At 45.9% G+C, this 16,431-nt stretch overlaps 1 protein-coding gene across 3 annotated transcripts in view; it reads left to right on the top strand.

Moving 5' to 3' along the window:
• The window catches only part of PTH1R (parathyroid hormone 1 receptor), a 137,705-nt gene that overhangs the window by 64,417 nt on the left and 56,857 nt on the right, over nucleotides 1–16,431 (top strand). For all 3 annotated transcript variants that reach the window (XM_064505642.1, XM_026095997.2, XM_026096008.2), the window contains one exon: nucleotides 7,699–7,804. In XM_064505642.1, coding sequence (XP_064361712.1) covers nucleotides 7,699–7,804 — 106 coding nt within the window. The remainder of the gene's footprint in view (nucleotides 1–7,698; nucleotides 7,805–16,431) is intronic.

Below are 16,431 nucleotides of genomic sequence, written 5' to 3'. Positions count from 1 at the left end.
AGAAAAGGACACAGTGTTTGACCCTGGTCAAACCTGACCTTGGCTCTTGTTTCCTTGGTCTGCTGTTTCCAGGAAACCCTCCACCCAGGTCTCCTAAGGCATCCTTAAAGCAAATCTTAGAAACACTCTGTCACACTCCTCAGAGCTGATTAACTGTTGGTTTCAGTATCCCCCTCCAGCCTATATTCACTCCTCACAAAAAGACAGCACTGTGATCACCTTTCCAGAGGCAGTGCTGGCCAAAAATCACCAAAACCAGCAGGGCTGTTTTGAGGTAGGATCTGCACAGCTTGGCCCTACCTCTGTCCCACCTAGTTCACGCACTCCTGGGATCCACCTCCCTTTCTCCTCCAGATCACGAGCATTGGTGCTCTAATTTTCACACTTACCTTCTTCTCATCTTTCTCATAGCCACCACTCCTGCCAGCACCCCCTCACTCCTTCAGACCAGCAATTACCCCGTCTACTACCTTCCAAGATGGTGATCACCAGCAGTCCCTTGTACTGGGCCTGCTGAGCGGCTGTGATGTTCTCAGCCCTGACCAAGGAATCTGTTTGCCTTCAGCTGTTTTTTGAGCTGCTGCCAGGCAAGTTTCACAAAAAGGATAGTGTTATTTCTGAAAATGAGTCCCATAAACAAGGATGAATATGACCTCCCCGTTGAGATTTGGGGTTTACTTCAGTGGCTGGGAGATCAGCCAATGAAATGGAAATACCAGAAAACATTATCATAATTACCCCATGGCCTCCTCTGGGGGCAAGGGGAAGGGGAAAAAAAAAAGAAATGAAACTGATTTAACAGGCTCTGGATAGCATTGTCACTTTGCCCGTCTCTGCTTGGCCTGCCTCCTGCTCTTCATTTCTGCTTTCTCTTAACAAGGGGGAGAAAAAACATTCCTAGAACCTTTCCCCACGAGGAACTTTTTCTGGCAAAAATCAGTGCTGGGAAACCAAGAGGTAAGAACCATCGAGAAAGAGTAGCAGATGTGTTTTGATTGCAAATTTGGGGAGGCCATGGAGGAACCCCAGTGCCTCCCAGCCCAGCTGCATCTAGACCATAATGGTGGGAGTGAAAGGCGAAGCTGTCTTTCTAAACCCACCTATGCAACACCTTTTTGTAGCCCTTGAACTTGTATGAAGTTGATGCCAATAAGCTCAGTGCAAGGATTAATGCTGAAGCAAGCTAGGGAGGGCTCATGGCAAGGGATTTGTTGTCAGATCTCTTAACAGTGATTATCTTTTGCAGGAGTGTGATGACCTCATCCTTTCAAATAGCTGCATTTGGGAGAGGTATCTGTCTGAGACACTATTTCTGACTTCTCTCAAGTCCCTCTCTTGTCCCCAGAGTTCACACCAGCAAAGGCTCTGCTCCTAAATTCTGCAGATCTTGTCAGCTCTGCTCAAGTGACCAGTTACTGCAGGCTCAAGCTGCTCAAAGGCCTCACGCTGTTCAGAGCAAATATACTCTGTGTAAGCTACCCTGGTAGTGAAAACCAAAGTTGCTCCTTAGAACCTGGCAATCTGCCCCTCTTACGGACTCTAACCATCCCCAAACAACTCAGCCTAATCCCTCATCTAGGGTTGCAGTGGTGTGTGTTGCTTGGTCATCAAAAGATGTAATTCTGTGGTGTAGGCAAGGACAGACCTCTTGGGGTCCTTTCTGTGATGAAACAAGACTCAGAAAGTAAGTTACTGCTTCCTTAACAGCAGTAATTAATGTCTTGTGTGAGAGAAGATATGAGTCTGAGAGTGGCTGAGTTTTGCAGCTTGTCATGCAAACAAGAGGCAGCATGGCTGAATGGGTCAGACAGGGATGAGAAAGTCCTGGTTTCTAGACTTGACTTTAATCTTGATTCAACAGTTGACCTTGTTTGGGTCTTTCTAAGTGCTTGAGTTTCACCATTATGTGATAGAGGTAACGAGAGCTTGAGGAAGCATGTCTTCAGTGAAATTCCTGTGAACGACAGGCAAAGTTTCCTTCAAGCTTCTTAAACAGCTTCCAGAGATTTCAGAAAGAACCAGTTGCGGATGCTCCTATTGCATGGCTTGCATTGGAGTAGGGGACCCTAAGACTTTGGGTTGCCGTGGTGGGGGTCCAGAGTTCTCAGCATTCAGCTGTTGAATTGGGGCTCCATTTCTTATCAACCTAGTAGGACTGGTAGTAATTCAGAAATTCTCTCTCCTCACGTGAAATTTTCCCACAGTGAAACTTTTTACCAAGACTGTTTTGTTTTATTGTTGTTTCTTGTGTTATTTTCCTTCTCTTTCCATTATGAGAAACTACACTTCATCCTGAAACCAAACCAATCTTAAGAAACAGTCTAAATTCCCCCATGAGAAAGACATTCTGGGAGGCTCTAAAGAGGATCATCTTTCCTTCCTTCATCCAGTTCTGGGAAGGGTACTGAGGAAATATTGTCCAGGTAGAACCAGGTATTACATCTATATAGAGAGGAGCAGTAACATAAGCAACCTATGGCTGATACTAGCCACCAGGAGATGCAAGGATACCACGACTGGATAGGCTCTGGGGTGGGATTTCTTTCCTAATTTCAAACACATAAAATGTAAATATCTCTATCTGAGTCATTTCCTTTTATAGTCATTGGAGGGGGGGGGGAAAAAAAAAGCTATCTGACCTAATTTAGATATCAGTTTGAGGATGGAATGAATCTCAGCTGAACTCCACCATATCTAAATCTCCAGTGACTATAAGGTAAACCCTGGGTGAATACCTCCGGTGGAGACATCTCAGATGGGTAAATCCCACCCTGGATGTCCCCAGCTGGCCAAAAAGGCAAGTGTTGTATTGGCAAGAGCATGTGGCATTTGTTGCTTTCTGTTGGCTATTGGTTTTCAGAGAATGAGAAGGGGAGAGGTACTTGGTTGTAAATGGGTGAGCTCTAGGCCGGCTGCAGCAGTTTTCAATAAAAGATCAAAAGTGTGAGCATGATGCTGAAAATGACAGTCTTGGTGAGTTTTAGCCATGGCGTGTGCTTGGAGAAAACTTTTCCAACATCTCCTCTCAACCAACTTTCCCAGTGGTCCTAAAGAACAGGTGCACATAATAATCAAAGTAGATTGCAATGAGCATGCCAAACTGGACCACATCCTGAATGCACATACATGTTCCTGGATACTCAGCAGGGCACAAGGTTTTTGTAGGGCTCTGGCAAAATGAAAGGCTTATTGGAATATAAAAATGGCCTTTCTGAGTCAACCTTCTATTCCAACAGACCAAGCCCAGGAGCTCCCAACTTAGGATATTTAGAGAAAAAACAGCTCTTATAGACTCGTTATTACATCCCAGCTTTTGGTGATCAACAGTTTATGGTCTTCCTGCACCAGAGTTTACGTCCAGGCTACAGTGTTTAACAGCCACTGATGGATTTGTCACCTGTGGATTTGTCTGCATCTGCTTTGAGTCCATTGTTGCAATTTGCCTATATGCACCATCCTTCTATTTCTTTTAGATTTCATTCTCTTCAGCATGTGCCTCACAGGACTCAAATTTTGCAAAATTGTGGCTAATTATTCCCCTTTCTCTTTCTCTGCACCATTCAGTATTTTACAGGCCCCTTTCATACCTGTACCTCCAGCCCTATGTTCCTCCCAACCTCAGGGACCCAAATCCACTCCAGACAAATGACTGCTTTGCCAGCAGCAGCTCCCACTTGTTAAGAGCTTCTGCAGCCCATACCTCAGCACTTCTGAAAATAAAGCCACTTATTTAGCTGCCTAGGAATATTTGCATTCAAAAAGGTTGCCATAAACATCTGCTACAGGTTTTCGAAAGGCCATTCCATAGTGTTTTTGGATCAGGTATCAAGATTGTTTGTCAAAGCGGAAGTTTTGCCAAACCTGATCCAAATGTCTAATGCATCTATGTTGCAAGGAAAATGCTCCTATAGATTTCTTTTGACCTTTGACAGCTAGGCTGGAAAGGTGAGTGCTGCAGCATTGTCTTAAGAACAAAAGATCCAGAGCATGAAAGTTAGACACACAAGCACAAGTGGAATTGAACAGCTAAACGTGCGCTAACAGCTGGCAGGTGCCACAGCTGCTCTGTCCGGTTTCCAGCTGTGGATTTCTGCCCCATTCCACATACCAGCCTTCAAACCCAAGGCTGAGCCATTTCAGTGCCCTGATACAGCAGAAGCTGTTTGGTCCCTTGTCCCTGGTGAACTTTCAGCCAGGCAGACACCTGAAATGTCTCAGCAAAGGGTTTAACAAGGGCTGGGGGTGAAGGGTGTGGATGCATGGGAATGTGCAGTCCGGATCAGAGGGGAAAACAGGTTCAGAGCCACCTGCAATTAGATGAAATTAGGCTGTCCTGGAACAACTTCAATTTTCCTTCTCAGGTGATTCAGCAGTAAGGAAGCAGCAGTGCTAGTCTGCATAATTTTCCCATGAGTCTCTTGAGAATAGGAGTCTTACTCAAGTCATGCAACTGCATGAGAACCTCTGTTCTTATTCATATGCCTGATTTTATATATGTTTCAGCCTCCTTGACCAAGGAGAAATGCAGAAAAACATGGCCTAATAATATCTCTCAATATTTATACCAGTTTTTGAGGGTGAGGAGAGAGAATGGGGAAACTTTTTAAGGATCTGACAGGTTTGGAAGTTTAAGACTGGCTCAGGAAAGCAGAACATCTGGGTTCATTTCAGAGCTTTGCCCCAGCCATCCTACCCAGCTCTGGGCACAGCGCTCAGTGCCTTAGCTCCTCTTCTGGAAAATAAAGCTTCTTTTCTGTGCCTGGCCAGGAGACCATACATCCTGCTGGCCAGGAGCTGCCTCTTGCTGCCCCCTTTCAGAGCACGGCCAAAGGAGCCGGACGAAGAAGCACACAAGGGATGAATCACTTCAAAGGCCTGAGGTCAGATTCTGCTCCATTTGGCCAGTATAAATCCACACTAACTCCTCCAGCTTTGGTAGAATCACTCAGGATTTGTGCAGCTATAAATGACAGCAGAATCTGACCCCAGAGCTTTATGTTTCCAATGAAAGAGCTGAAATGTTGGAAATTGCCTTAAATGTGGACTGGCCAAACATCTGGAAAGGGATGGCTTTATTTTGCATTAACGTTAGCATGGTTTTGAAACCATCTCCCACTTCTGAAGGAGGATTTTAGTGTGGATTTCTTCCAGGGGCAAGAAAAACTAACTTCTGTTTTACTCAGAACTCCCTTATCAGACCTAGCTATCCATCTCTGTGCCTATTAGCACATCAGCTGCTCAGACATCCACTCTTTCTCTCCATAGGAACACATGGGAAATTTAATGTGAATTTACCTCTAAGTTGGATTTCATTAACCCTCAATATGTCATTTGTAGTAACTCTTACTCAAAAACTGATTGGTCTTCAGTTGATTCATCTCACTTGCTTTCCAAAGTGAAGTAAGTTATAATGAGCAAAGGCACCTTAATTCCAAATAGCTGTGTTTTATAAGTACAATGAAATGCCACTACTCTCCTTTAGTCCATGCTTCAGAGGAATGCAGACAAGCAGTCCCCTCTGCAGGCCAGCTCTACCACCTATCTACAAGTTTCCTTCTCATGTTAAGGTCACTACTGGCTTCGCAGATTTTTCTATTCTTTTCCTTTGCCTGCCTGCACTATACACTCATATTTAGTCCAGCTCCATCCGTCCAGATGTGGTGTGCTGCCCTAGATTTTGCATGACAAATTAACTGTGGCTAGACTCACCAGCACAGTCAATATAAGTAAAAAAAAAGATGCTGTTTTCTATAAAAGAGCACTGCAGCCCATTTTCCTTACATTACACTATTATAAGTGAGTACTAAGTGCTGTACAAATCCAGAGAAAGGCAGCCTCTGCTCTCATTGCATTTATAGTCTGATTAATCACCCAAATATTAGGGAAACGGAGGCAATGAGAGCAGCAATGATTTAGCCCAGGTTTAAACATCACCTGAATCTTTCAGGCTGGTGCCTCGACCAACAACCTGAATTCAAGAGCTCTTTGAGGCACAACATGTGGCTTTTTTGTGCTTTGAACCAGCCTTGGTGTGATTTGGTGAACAAAGATTCCTCCTAACCCAGAGACTCTTCTGCCATGAGTGGCAAAATAGCAGTGAAGCATTTAAGCCTCTTAGATTTTCAGATCCTGCAGGCATCAAACACTAAAAGGCTTGCCAGCAGATGGATATAGTGCTGAAAGATCCACATTTACTCCTCATGCCCTTCTACATTGCAAATCACAAAGACCCTAGAGGGTAAGATCTGCACCACCCTTTCGTATCTGGGGCAGAAAATTAGTGTACAGGCTATAGGAAAAGGCTAAGTACAATGTGCTTTTAGGAAAAAAAGCATGAGAGGATAAAGGCAGTGGGATTCTAGTGTAGCTGGGATAGGTACGGTGAAATTTCCACCCATTCCTGCCAAACTGACCTGGAGGAAAGTTCCTTCTACTTTCAAACCTTATCGGGCAAGTGGGACTGGCCCTGAATATCTGAGCAGGATGCACAAGCCAAGTATCTGAGAGGCACATCAGAAAGTGTGAACAGCTATACCGCTCGAGATCAAAGGTCTATCCAGTATAAGAACCAAAGTATTTATAGAACAAGCCTTCCTCTCAGTTTTACCCCCAGCTTCCCAAGGCCAACAGTGCTAACAGGAATGTGCCAACTTTGTGAAGTTTTTTTTTTTTTTTTTTTATGGCCAACAAGTGTCTTTGGGGGCCTTTTATCATCATGTATCAGCAAGCAGCAAATGTAGGAGAGTAAAGCGGGTTCTGGGGGATTCCAGCCTGCTGGGACACTGCTGGAGTCCAGCTAAATAGCAGAAAGATTTTTGCATTTTCTCACCTCACATTTGCACTGTTGTCTGTGTGTGTAGAGGAAGACAAACTCAAACCTAGGAGCATGAAAAATACCCCGTGCTATTTCCACTCAAAGACTGCTCCCCTGCATAACCCTGTCCCCCTTCCTGTCCCCACTCCTCTTCTCACTTGTCCCCTGGAGACCTTATGCCTAGTACATGTGGGAGGAGGAACCTAATCCTGGCTTGATGTTTGCAGCCTCCTTTTCCTGAGCCCTCAGACTCTGGGGGGCAGATGAGGTCAGGTCATCGCCCTGCCTATGTTCTTGGATGTAGATGGGATGCTGATAGGGTTTGATGCCGTGCGGCCGAGTGCCTGCATGAGGAACTGGAAACAGCACTGCGTTAATGATAGCAGGTTGAGATTCGTAAAGGGAGAGGAGGCCTTGCTACTTCTAACCCCGGCGGTATTTTCCAAGAGGACAAGGTGCATATCAGGGGATACAGCATTGCTCTGCCATTCTCTGAGTGCTGTGTTTATCTATGTTCCTATATCCCAACAGGACCAGTTTTTAGACTGCACCAATGTTTTTCCCCCCAGTGGATGATAGCTTCATGCCTCCAAGATGCAATCTTGTAATACTGCTGTAGAAGTCTCCCCCTTCCTGTGTGCATGCATGTATTTGCGATGTGAGCGATTGCACTGCACCCTTTCTCTGTTGTGTACACAGACGTTTCCATGCGACATCCTGGAAGGGGTACTGCTTGGGACTGCTTGGGTAATTGCTGAGCACACTAAGATACACAGAGCAAGGCTAACGGACAAAACTGCTAATGGAAGGAATTATCTAAGAAGTTTGTGTCCTGCTACTTTTCCCACGCTGAGTTTTAACCTCATTTCTCCTCATCACTACAGGTGGATGCTGATGATGTCATCACCAAAGAGGAGCAGATCTTCCTACTGCTAAAAGCCAAGGCCAAGTGCGAACGACATCTGAAAGCCAAGGTGCCCAAGGTGCATGGTGAGTGTTCCTACAGCAACCTAGATGGCATGGCTGGTGCTACGAAGGCAGAGCTGAGCCCCCCCTCTGCTCAGCTGCAGTCCTTCCTCTTAATCCAGTATGCAGAGCATGCGAGGGGCCAAAGGACCGGTGTTTCAGGTTGGGCTATTAGTAAGACCTTACAGCACAAGGTGCTGAAAAGCAATGTTGTCACAGCCTCTTTTTACTGCTCCAAAATCCCAGATACCACATTCAAGGGGTCAACAGGTTGCAACAGTCATGATCATGGGCTTACAGCCCTATACCCAATGCCCAGGCAATGCATGGGAGATGCCATCAACCATCTGTTCTCCCCAAGATCCTTTTCAGTTAGACACTGGTGGTACAGGAGACAGAGCAACCCTCCAACACCCCTCCTGTGCTTCCCTCTAATATACTCTCAATATATTATTCTTGAATGGGTCAAAGCTTGGTTTAATCCCTCTCTTTCACTTCCTTTCTATTTTGAGCTGCTAAATCATTACCAGATGTGAGAATGGGGGGAGAAGAGAAGAAAGCTCTCTTATGTGGGCAGCAAAGTAATCCTTTCTCCTCAGTTTCTTTCATCAGTTTCACAGCTGTTAATTACTGGGACTGGGGCTGTAAGCTCAGGCATCCTGCACCAACCCAGTGAGTGCTGGGTGGGCATCCTGCACTCTCTCCTTTCTCCTGAGAGGAGGGAACAAGCCAGACTGCCTCCCATCTTCACCCTTACGTCTCAGTGATCCCCCTTCCACAGCTATCACTGCCTAGAGTATCTGGAGGCTGCATCACCACCCAAGGGAAAGCTCCCCAAAGCCAGCCATGATTCTGGAGCAAGGTGCCTGCCCACCTGGCATCTCTCTGCTGTTGGAGATCACAGTAAGGGACCATAAAAGCCCAGCTTTCATTTTCTTCCAAGACTCCAGCTTCACATCAGCCAAAACCTCAAGCCACATCCTGTGTGCTGCTTTGTCCTGTTCACCCAATGTTCAATTAACACCTCATTAAAAAACACATGTGCAAAGGCATGTCCTTCTGTTGTGCTTTAGACCACCTGCCTACCTTGGGATTTGCTGATATCAACCAGCTGGTCTTGCTGTCATACCCTGTTTTCTGGCCCTTCTCTATGGTATTGATCTGTCTCTGATTATCAGCAGTGGTGTTGACAGGGCTGGGAGACAGTGACTGCATAGGAACGAGCGAGCAGATGCTAGACTCCTCACCACGGTCAGTTTAGCAAAGCAAAGGAACCAAATCACGAGGCTTTGCAAACATCCCCTTGGTCCTGTTTTGAGACCTGGTTCAGCAACTGCAAGGCTGGCATTAGCTCTTCCATTGACTGCACAAAAAGGAATCTAAATTCATTATTGCTTATATATCTCAGGGACCCATGCTGACTCCTGGCTCTGGAAAACACTATTCAGAGCTGCTTGGGCAGCAAAATTCAGACTGCCTGCTCCATGCCCTATAGCAAATTTCTGTTCAAGCCCAGACAATACAGCCATAAGGGGGAATCATTATTATCTTGATGTTGGTACCCACAGCAGTACATCCAAGGCTTTAAAGAATCAAAGGAATCATTAGGAACAGGTAGTTAGATCAAATCAATCAGCAAGAGATGCCCCAATCTAAAGGCAGAATGGATCCTAACCAAGCTTTCTCCAAGAAACGTTTTCTTAAAATGTTCTTAAAGAACCTCCAGTGACACCAACCCTATGACCTCCAGGCAATTCATACTAGCACAGCACAAACAAGGCAGTAAGTTGTCGGAGTGTGTCTAATCTGTGAAAGAGTTGATGCTTGCTGACTTTGCAGTCTAGAAAAGATCTTCCCACCTTGCAAAAGAGCCTCCATCCAGAGATTTTAGGCTACAGACACACCCTTGGGCACGTGACATGACGAAGCCAAGTGTTGATTTGTGAACAGGCTAACTGAATCCCCATTTTGTGGTATATGCTCTAGGAGCCTGAGGAGATGGATGGTTTTAGATGCTCTTGTGAGGTGAGGGGTGATGGAACAAAAGGCTGTAATCTGCACTGAGTTAGCTTTAATGCAATTAATTGCTTGGCTAAGGCTCATAAGCTTAGTCTCTGTGCACAGGCTTCAGAACGCAGGGTTAAAAAGTGTTTAAGTCTGTTCCTTCTTTGATGATATGGAAACTGGGGCCTGGTTTCTATTTGTGCTAATCACCCAAGGACACGTAAGGCTTTGCCCTTCTCTGCCAAATGGAGGACCTAACCCCATTGCCTGTTCCCTCACTGAAGTACCAGAAGAAAAGGCCTGGGAAAAGCAGCACATTTGTCTGTTCGTAAGAAAGCCCATGGCAGCTATGTGGCACTATTTCTACACCAGGGGCGTTCCAGAGTCTACCTGCCAGCGACGCAAATGGATGGTCCCCGCCTCAGACACATGAAGGGCCCTGTCCCCTTGTGAGATCTCCCACAGGGCAGCCAGCCGCACTCCTTCCTGCCCTGACAGCTCCCAGCAGCTTCTGAAGGCCAGGCTGGAGGCTGGGTCCATGCTTCTGGTTTTTATTTCTTTTCATCAGTGTGATGAATGGGCCCCACTCCCAAGGCTGCTTCTGATGGAGCAGCCAAGGACTCACTTTTATTTTTCAATTGGGGCAAGCCTAGCTGAGAGGCATGTTTGCAGATCGCAGGGAGCACAGCACCCCTTGGCCTGGAATGATTTATTGATCTGTTTGGTATTCAAAGGGCCGGAGAGAAAAGGCACAGTCTTACCTCTTAAAAAAAAACACAAATGACCACAAAAAGAAACAAATCTATCTAGGCTCAACATGTGCAATACAGGAGGCAGCATACAGTCCTGGTTCATTTTACCTGTGTTACATTTAGCTTCTGGAAGTCTTGTAAATGGGAGAAACTGTACCCACATGGTCAGTAGATGGCCATGAGATTCATATTTGAAACCGTGGAAAGTTTGCACAGTCTGCCATGTGTAATAAAGCAGCACTCCTCCTTGGCATCCCAGAGGACTACAAGGCCAAACGATCTGCCTTGCAAATGGGTATGGGGTTTGGGGGGTACAGTCTCAGCTGACGTAAGTGACAGTGGCTCAGTGAGCTTCAGCTAAAGAACTGACCCATAAAGCAAAAGCTGAGGCTATGTGGGGCCGTTACAAATTTGAGATGAGTAAGTCAGGGTGTTGGTGGTGGGATTGTGAAGGAGAGGTGGATTACTGATGAGTTGACTAGGTTTCACCCAGAATGATTGCATCTGGCCTCTGCAAATCCTCCTGTGCTTTCGGGTACATGCAGTGTTCCTGCCTTTTTGGCTCCTATTTATACCGGTGGATGGTGTTGCTGTGTACAGTTACACAACTCCTTTCCTACACCCCAGAAGCGGCTGCACTTCTGTGGCAAAAGCAGCAGCTCCTATATAGAATCAGATCCTGCAGCCCATATGCAATGTTTATTCATCCTATAGCATTTCAGACGCTCTTTAAAACCCAAACGGGATTTTTGAAACACTTAGGGGTAGGAGTCTTATCACCCACACTCAGTCATCTGAAATTTAGAGTTCAAACATCTGGACTCCTTCTAGAGTCAGTGGAAAGAGAGGGACACCTTCTGGGGTGACATCCACCTCCCACCTGTCTCCAGCCATTGATCACAGATTGGGCCTAGGGTTGCTATTTAGATGAACCACTTATCACTTAGGCAGCAGTGTGACTTGGTTACTGTTCACTAGGAAGGTAGTGCAGCACTGAAACAGGTTACCCGGACAGGTGGTGGGATTTTCTCCTGTAGAAGTTTTAAAGACTTGTCTAGACAAAGCCATGACTGACCTGATCTGGTGCTGACTTTGAGTGGAAGTCTGTGCAAGAGATATCCAGAGGTCCCTGCCAGCCAGAATCTCTATGATTCTATGATTAGCCCTGAGAAAGGAGACTGAAATCTCTTCCATTAGTTCCAAAGTTTCACTTTGTCTGAAAGCATTGAAAAAGGCAATGGAGCAAGACCTGGATCTCAACTGCTCAATTTATGACCTGCTTATAGGGCCAGTATCACTCCCTGACTACTGTAGCAGTCCTTTCAGCAGAGAGCAGCTCTAACTACAGGGACATCCCAGCAGCAAACGCCAGGTAGCCCAGCGGTTATAGGATGCTTGGGAGAGGAGAGCCATCCTGCTTAAAATCCCTGGGCTGAATCAACAGTGACTGCTTTTGGACTTGAGACTTCCGTATCTCCAGGGAAATTCTTATCCACAGAGGTTGCAGGAAAGGAGGCCTTCAACCCCATGGCTGTCATAAATCTGCTTTGCACTGGATACTTATGCAAGCTCTGTGACAAGTGAAGGCTGATTTGCAGCCTGATGGCTGACTTACACATCTCTGCTGTGGGGTTTAGTCCTGCAGCTCTGAGCATTCAGTGCTCAAGCTTGTGGAATGGACCCAGAAGAGGACTTCAAGAAATGTACCCTTTGCCATGGGCGTTCATGGATACTTCTCTCCCGTGGTTCTCTAAGCCATGGGGAAGAGGGGCGTGCTTCTCTGCAGACAGGCTCTGCTTCTCCAAGGAACTTTCCCAGTTCCAAGGAACTTTCCCAGTACTTTTCCTGCAAACCTGCCCTCCTCAACACTTTGATTTCATACCCAGATTTGAACAAGACTGGATGAAGCACTGCTATTTTCCGCCAGCTCAGAGGCAGCTAAGTGACCTCTAGTTAGAAAGTGTAGGGGGGCAGCAGTAAGATCTCATCTCTTAGACAAGGGGAAGATGGAGTCCGACAGGCTCCTAACTGCATGTCCTGTCTGGAACTCATCCTGCAGGGCATCTCTACAGCAAGGGCAACAGGCGGTTTCAGCACAAGCGTACGTCCTTGATGAGACAACTTGGCTAGCAATGGATGAGCAGATTTGGATCACGGTGACAGAGATGCTAAGGACCTGTGTGCATGCAGAGAAAGCACCACTTCATTTGCTACTGCAGATTCCCCTTTGCATGCATGTGTGGACAGGGCCAGCTGGCAAACCAAATGGGAGATCAGTTCAACCTGATAGTTTTTCCGGAGGAGGTTTGTTTTTCAGCTCTGCCTGCTCCCTGATCTGCAGCCACATGTATGATCTGCATTCATCATGCAGCCACACAAACACCAGGGACATCAGAGGGAAAGGAGCAGTACTAGGAAAGAAAGGTGTTGATGTAAGCAGTACTGCATTGAACATACACTGCTGATGGAAACCCCAGCTGACCTCTCCTCCATTGCTTTATCTCCTTGCTCCCATCCCGCTCCGCATCAAGGGATATATACATTCACTCAGTGCTGTCAGGTCTGTCCTGTGATCATTCTTGATGTCTTCCTATGTTCCTTCAACAGAAGTTGCCACATACCACCTGGCAGAGGGCTGTTTGGATCCTGCCTCTGTCTGGGCATGATTGCAGCATAGTGTTGTGATTTACTTCACTCCGTAACAGTCAATGATCTGTGTTTTCAGAAGCAGTGAGAGAATTTGGGACACCTCGATTTTCCTGACTATTTTTTAGATAGAAAGAAATATCACGTAACCTGGCATGAAGGCTTGGTAGGGCTCATTCTTGAGAGCTGACGCAGAGGGATATTCAACGCCTCACCTCCGATCTCAAAGAAGAGTCTGTGGCAGAGCCAATATTTGGATTCTCATCTCCTTGCTCTTCAGCCAGGGCACAGACCACAAACCACATTTCCTTTTGTCCTGGAATTCAAGGTGAGGCTCCACAAATTCAAGTCCAGGTGGACAGAAACTGATGAAAAGGTTTGGACAAACACCACTTGACTAAAACCCAAAACTTTCATCATCACATCTTTAAAGCCTCTGGTTTTGTTTTGAAATGAAGAAAATGCATTTGAAATTTCTTGCAGTGCAATGGGTTCTCCCCCTCTTTTCCCCATTTCATCATTGAGTGCACTTCATGGACCAGCTCTTTGCCTGGTACAAACTGGCAGTATCCCATTCAGTTTAGTGAGAGCATTGATTTTTCTCAGATTCATTGATCTCTCCCTCAGTTCAGCATGCTGACTTACTTTTTTCCAGTCTAATATTCATTTAGATTAATGTGTATTAGCAGGCACCAAGGAAAATCAGAGTTTCAGAGAAATGAGATGAGAGGTAGCCTGGGTCAGTAAAGAACCTTCATTTTGGGCTGGTCTCTGCTGTTCCTTCTCTCACCTTGCAGCTACCCACTCCTAACGAGTTTCCCTGCTAATCACAGGCTTGAAATGGCTACATGAAAAAACACATGCGAAGAAGATGCACTATGGGAGAGATCTGTGAGTCCAGCACCATTGTTTTCCCCTGAGAAACCCGAACAAGCAAGAGTTTTCCAGGAGCAGGTTTTTGTGCATCACTATTCCAGCACAGGCTTGGATTCAGCTTGGAGATTAACACACCAGTGCTGGCTTTTTGACTGGAAAATGTGATCCTGCCTATGCATGGGCTTCATTAGCTCTTCCCTAGGAAGCAGCTAGCCCAGTAGAGATAAGTATCTCGAATCAAGCTCTGCCATCCTCTTGAAGCAGGCTCTGGTCTGTGCTTTTTAGCATTAACCTTTTCCCTTTGCTGGTTTTACTGGCTCAGTTTTATTAAACCCACAGATTTCTTCAGCCTGAGTGATTAGGCATTATTTGCAAGTGTCGTGTGCCTCCCGCTGCAATGCCAAACGGCAATAGGCTCCAGGGCTAGTCCTATTGAAGTACTTCTCCTGGTTCCACATCTGTGAAACAAAAAGTCCATCTGTGGAGCCAGAACATGGCCAGCAATGGTTACGTAGTTCTCTCAAACAACCTGTATCATCATAGGTCTGGCCAAAACCAGCTTCATCTTTGTGCCAGGACTGATTTTAGTGTAGTACCAGCTACTAAAACTGGCTTTAAAAATTGGCTAGTAGATCTAGAACTTGATGCTGTGAAAAAAGGAAAGGTTTAATGGGAGCATGGAGAGTACCGGCATCCACCCTTCCTATAGAGAGTGGAAGTGCTGTGCATTATCTTTCTTGGGTTTAACTTTCCTTTTATCCTTGACCCAGCCTCTGAGAGACCACGCAAACATCTGTAAACTGCAGTACTTAAACATATTATCTTCTACCCTCAGCTCCCATGGCTCAGCAATATCTTGTTCAGCTGAGGTAAGCTAGATGCAATTTAACTAGAGCCATACCTAAGTTATGTTCTGAGAAAGGTCTTAGGGACTGAGCAGCATTGGTTCCTCTGACTCTTGCCAAGATGGAAGCATAGATTCACCAAGCATTTCTGGAACGTGGAGAACATGTGGCTTCTAGATGTGTGGTTGCTACCACGTAGATAGCCCAAAGGAAAGTTGAAGCTAAAAAAAAGTTAAAAATTGATATAAATTTAAAATTCCTTCAGGAGTAATGAGCCACTATTTATGTGTAAAAACTCCAAATCTCCCCCCCACCTTTTTTTTCCATAAGAACATTATCTTTTGTTAGTTATCATATGCTAGCTAATACAGGATCAGAGCCTTGCGGTCCTCCTAGAAGAGGCTATGCAGACAATGCCATCTACCCCTAGATACCTCCCAGGTGTATTTCTGAGCCTGAGGACCTGCTATGAGCTTTAATCCAAGCTGGACTGGGGTGACATGGACGCAGCCCCCTGTGGACCTGTCCGTGAGGATGCTGGGCTAAGCACAACCGCCCACTGGTCCAGAGTACTTCCACACAACCTTGCTTGAAGAGGTGTTCTTCATCTGCTATTTTTGGCTAAAACACAGAGTGAGGGAGACCCCCACAAAAAAAGAAAAAAAAAAGCACCCTCTCACATACAACTGTCCCCACAAGCATTTGGCTTCCGTTCTTCTTTTCTCTTTTTTTCCCTCTTTTTTTAAATTTAGTCTCCAGATGAAAGCCTTTCAGAAAGAACAGGAAACCCTAAAATTTCTCTTCTACGTACATAAACGTTACATTTCAGCCATGGTGGGCAGCCTGATGCCACCCCAAAGTTAAACCTGGAAGGGGATGAAGTGAAATTCCCAGCCATAAGCCATCAGACCTGACTTTTTTTTCATCCATGAATTAAAAGCCTGTCTTACACTGGTTTGGAAAAGGAGATGGGACATTTTGTGGGGGAAGAGAGATTTTTTTATACAAACCTGTTATTAGCAAAGGCCATCGTCAGTCCTTTCTCGGAGTCCTAGGTGTTGCAGCTTGCCTTGAAATGGCTTGTTTTTTTAATAAATAAACCTCTTATTTGCTAGGGAAAGGGATTATTTTTAGTTAAGAAGCCATGAATATTTATCCAAGGTATGTGAGTTGCCCTCCTGAGTTTATGGCTCCATTGTCCCTAAAGGACCCATCCCCAAGCCCAGGCTCTCTTCAGGCTTGCAGAAGTTCAGGGTCTGCTCCAGATTTTCTCTCCAGAGGCTCAAGCACCATCCCCTGACCATCCAGCCTGTCAGGGTCGCCTCAGGTGCCTTGGAAGTCAAGCGGAGACAAAGGCCTCTAGGGCCCTCAGGACTTGCTCTACAGACTCCAGACCTGTATAAACCTCGTATCTCCTCTTTCTCTCTCTCTAGCTTCCCTTTGTTTCTGCTCTCAGTCCAAGTGTCTCAGGGAGGCAGGGCCAGGACATGGGCTCAAATATTGTCCTGCAGTTCACTGAAATGCCTCT

Source organism: Dromaius novaehollandiae, chromosome 2 (assembly GCF_036370855.1).
Source record: "Dromaius novaehollandiae isolate bDroNov1 chromosome 2, bDroNov1.hap1, whole genome shotgun sequence".
Taxonomy (NCBI): domain Eukaryota; kingdom Metazoa; phylum Chordata; class Aves; order Casuariiformes; family Dromaiidae; genus Dromaius; species Dromaius novaehollandiae.
Note: the sequence above shows the minus strand (reverse complement) of the source record. Positions and strands in the feature narration are given on the sequence as shown.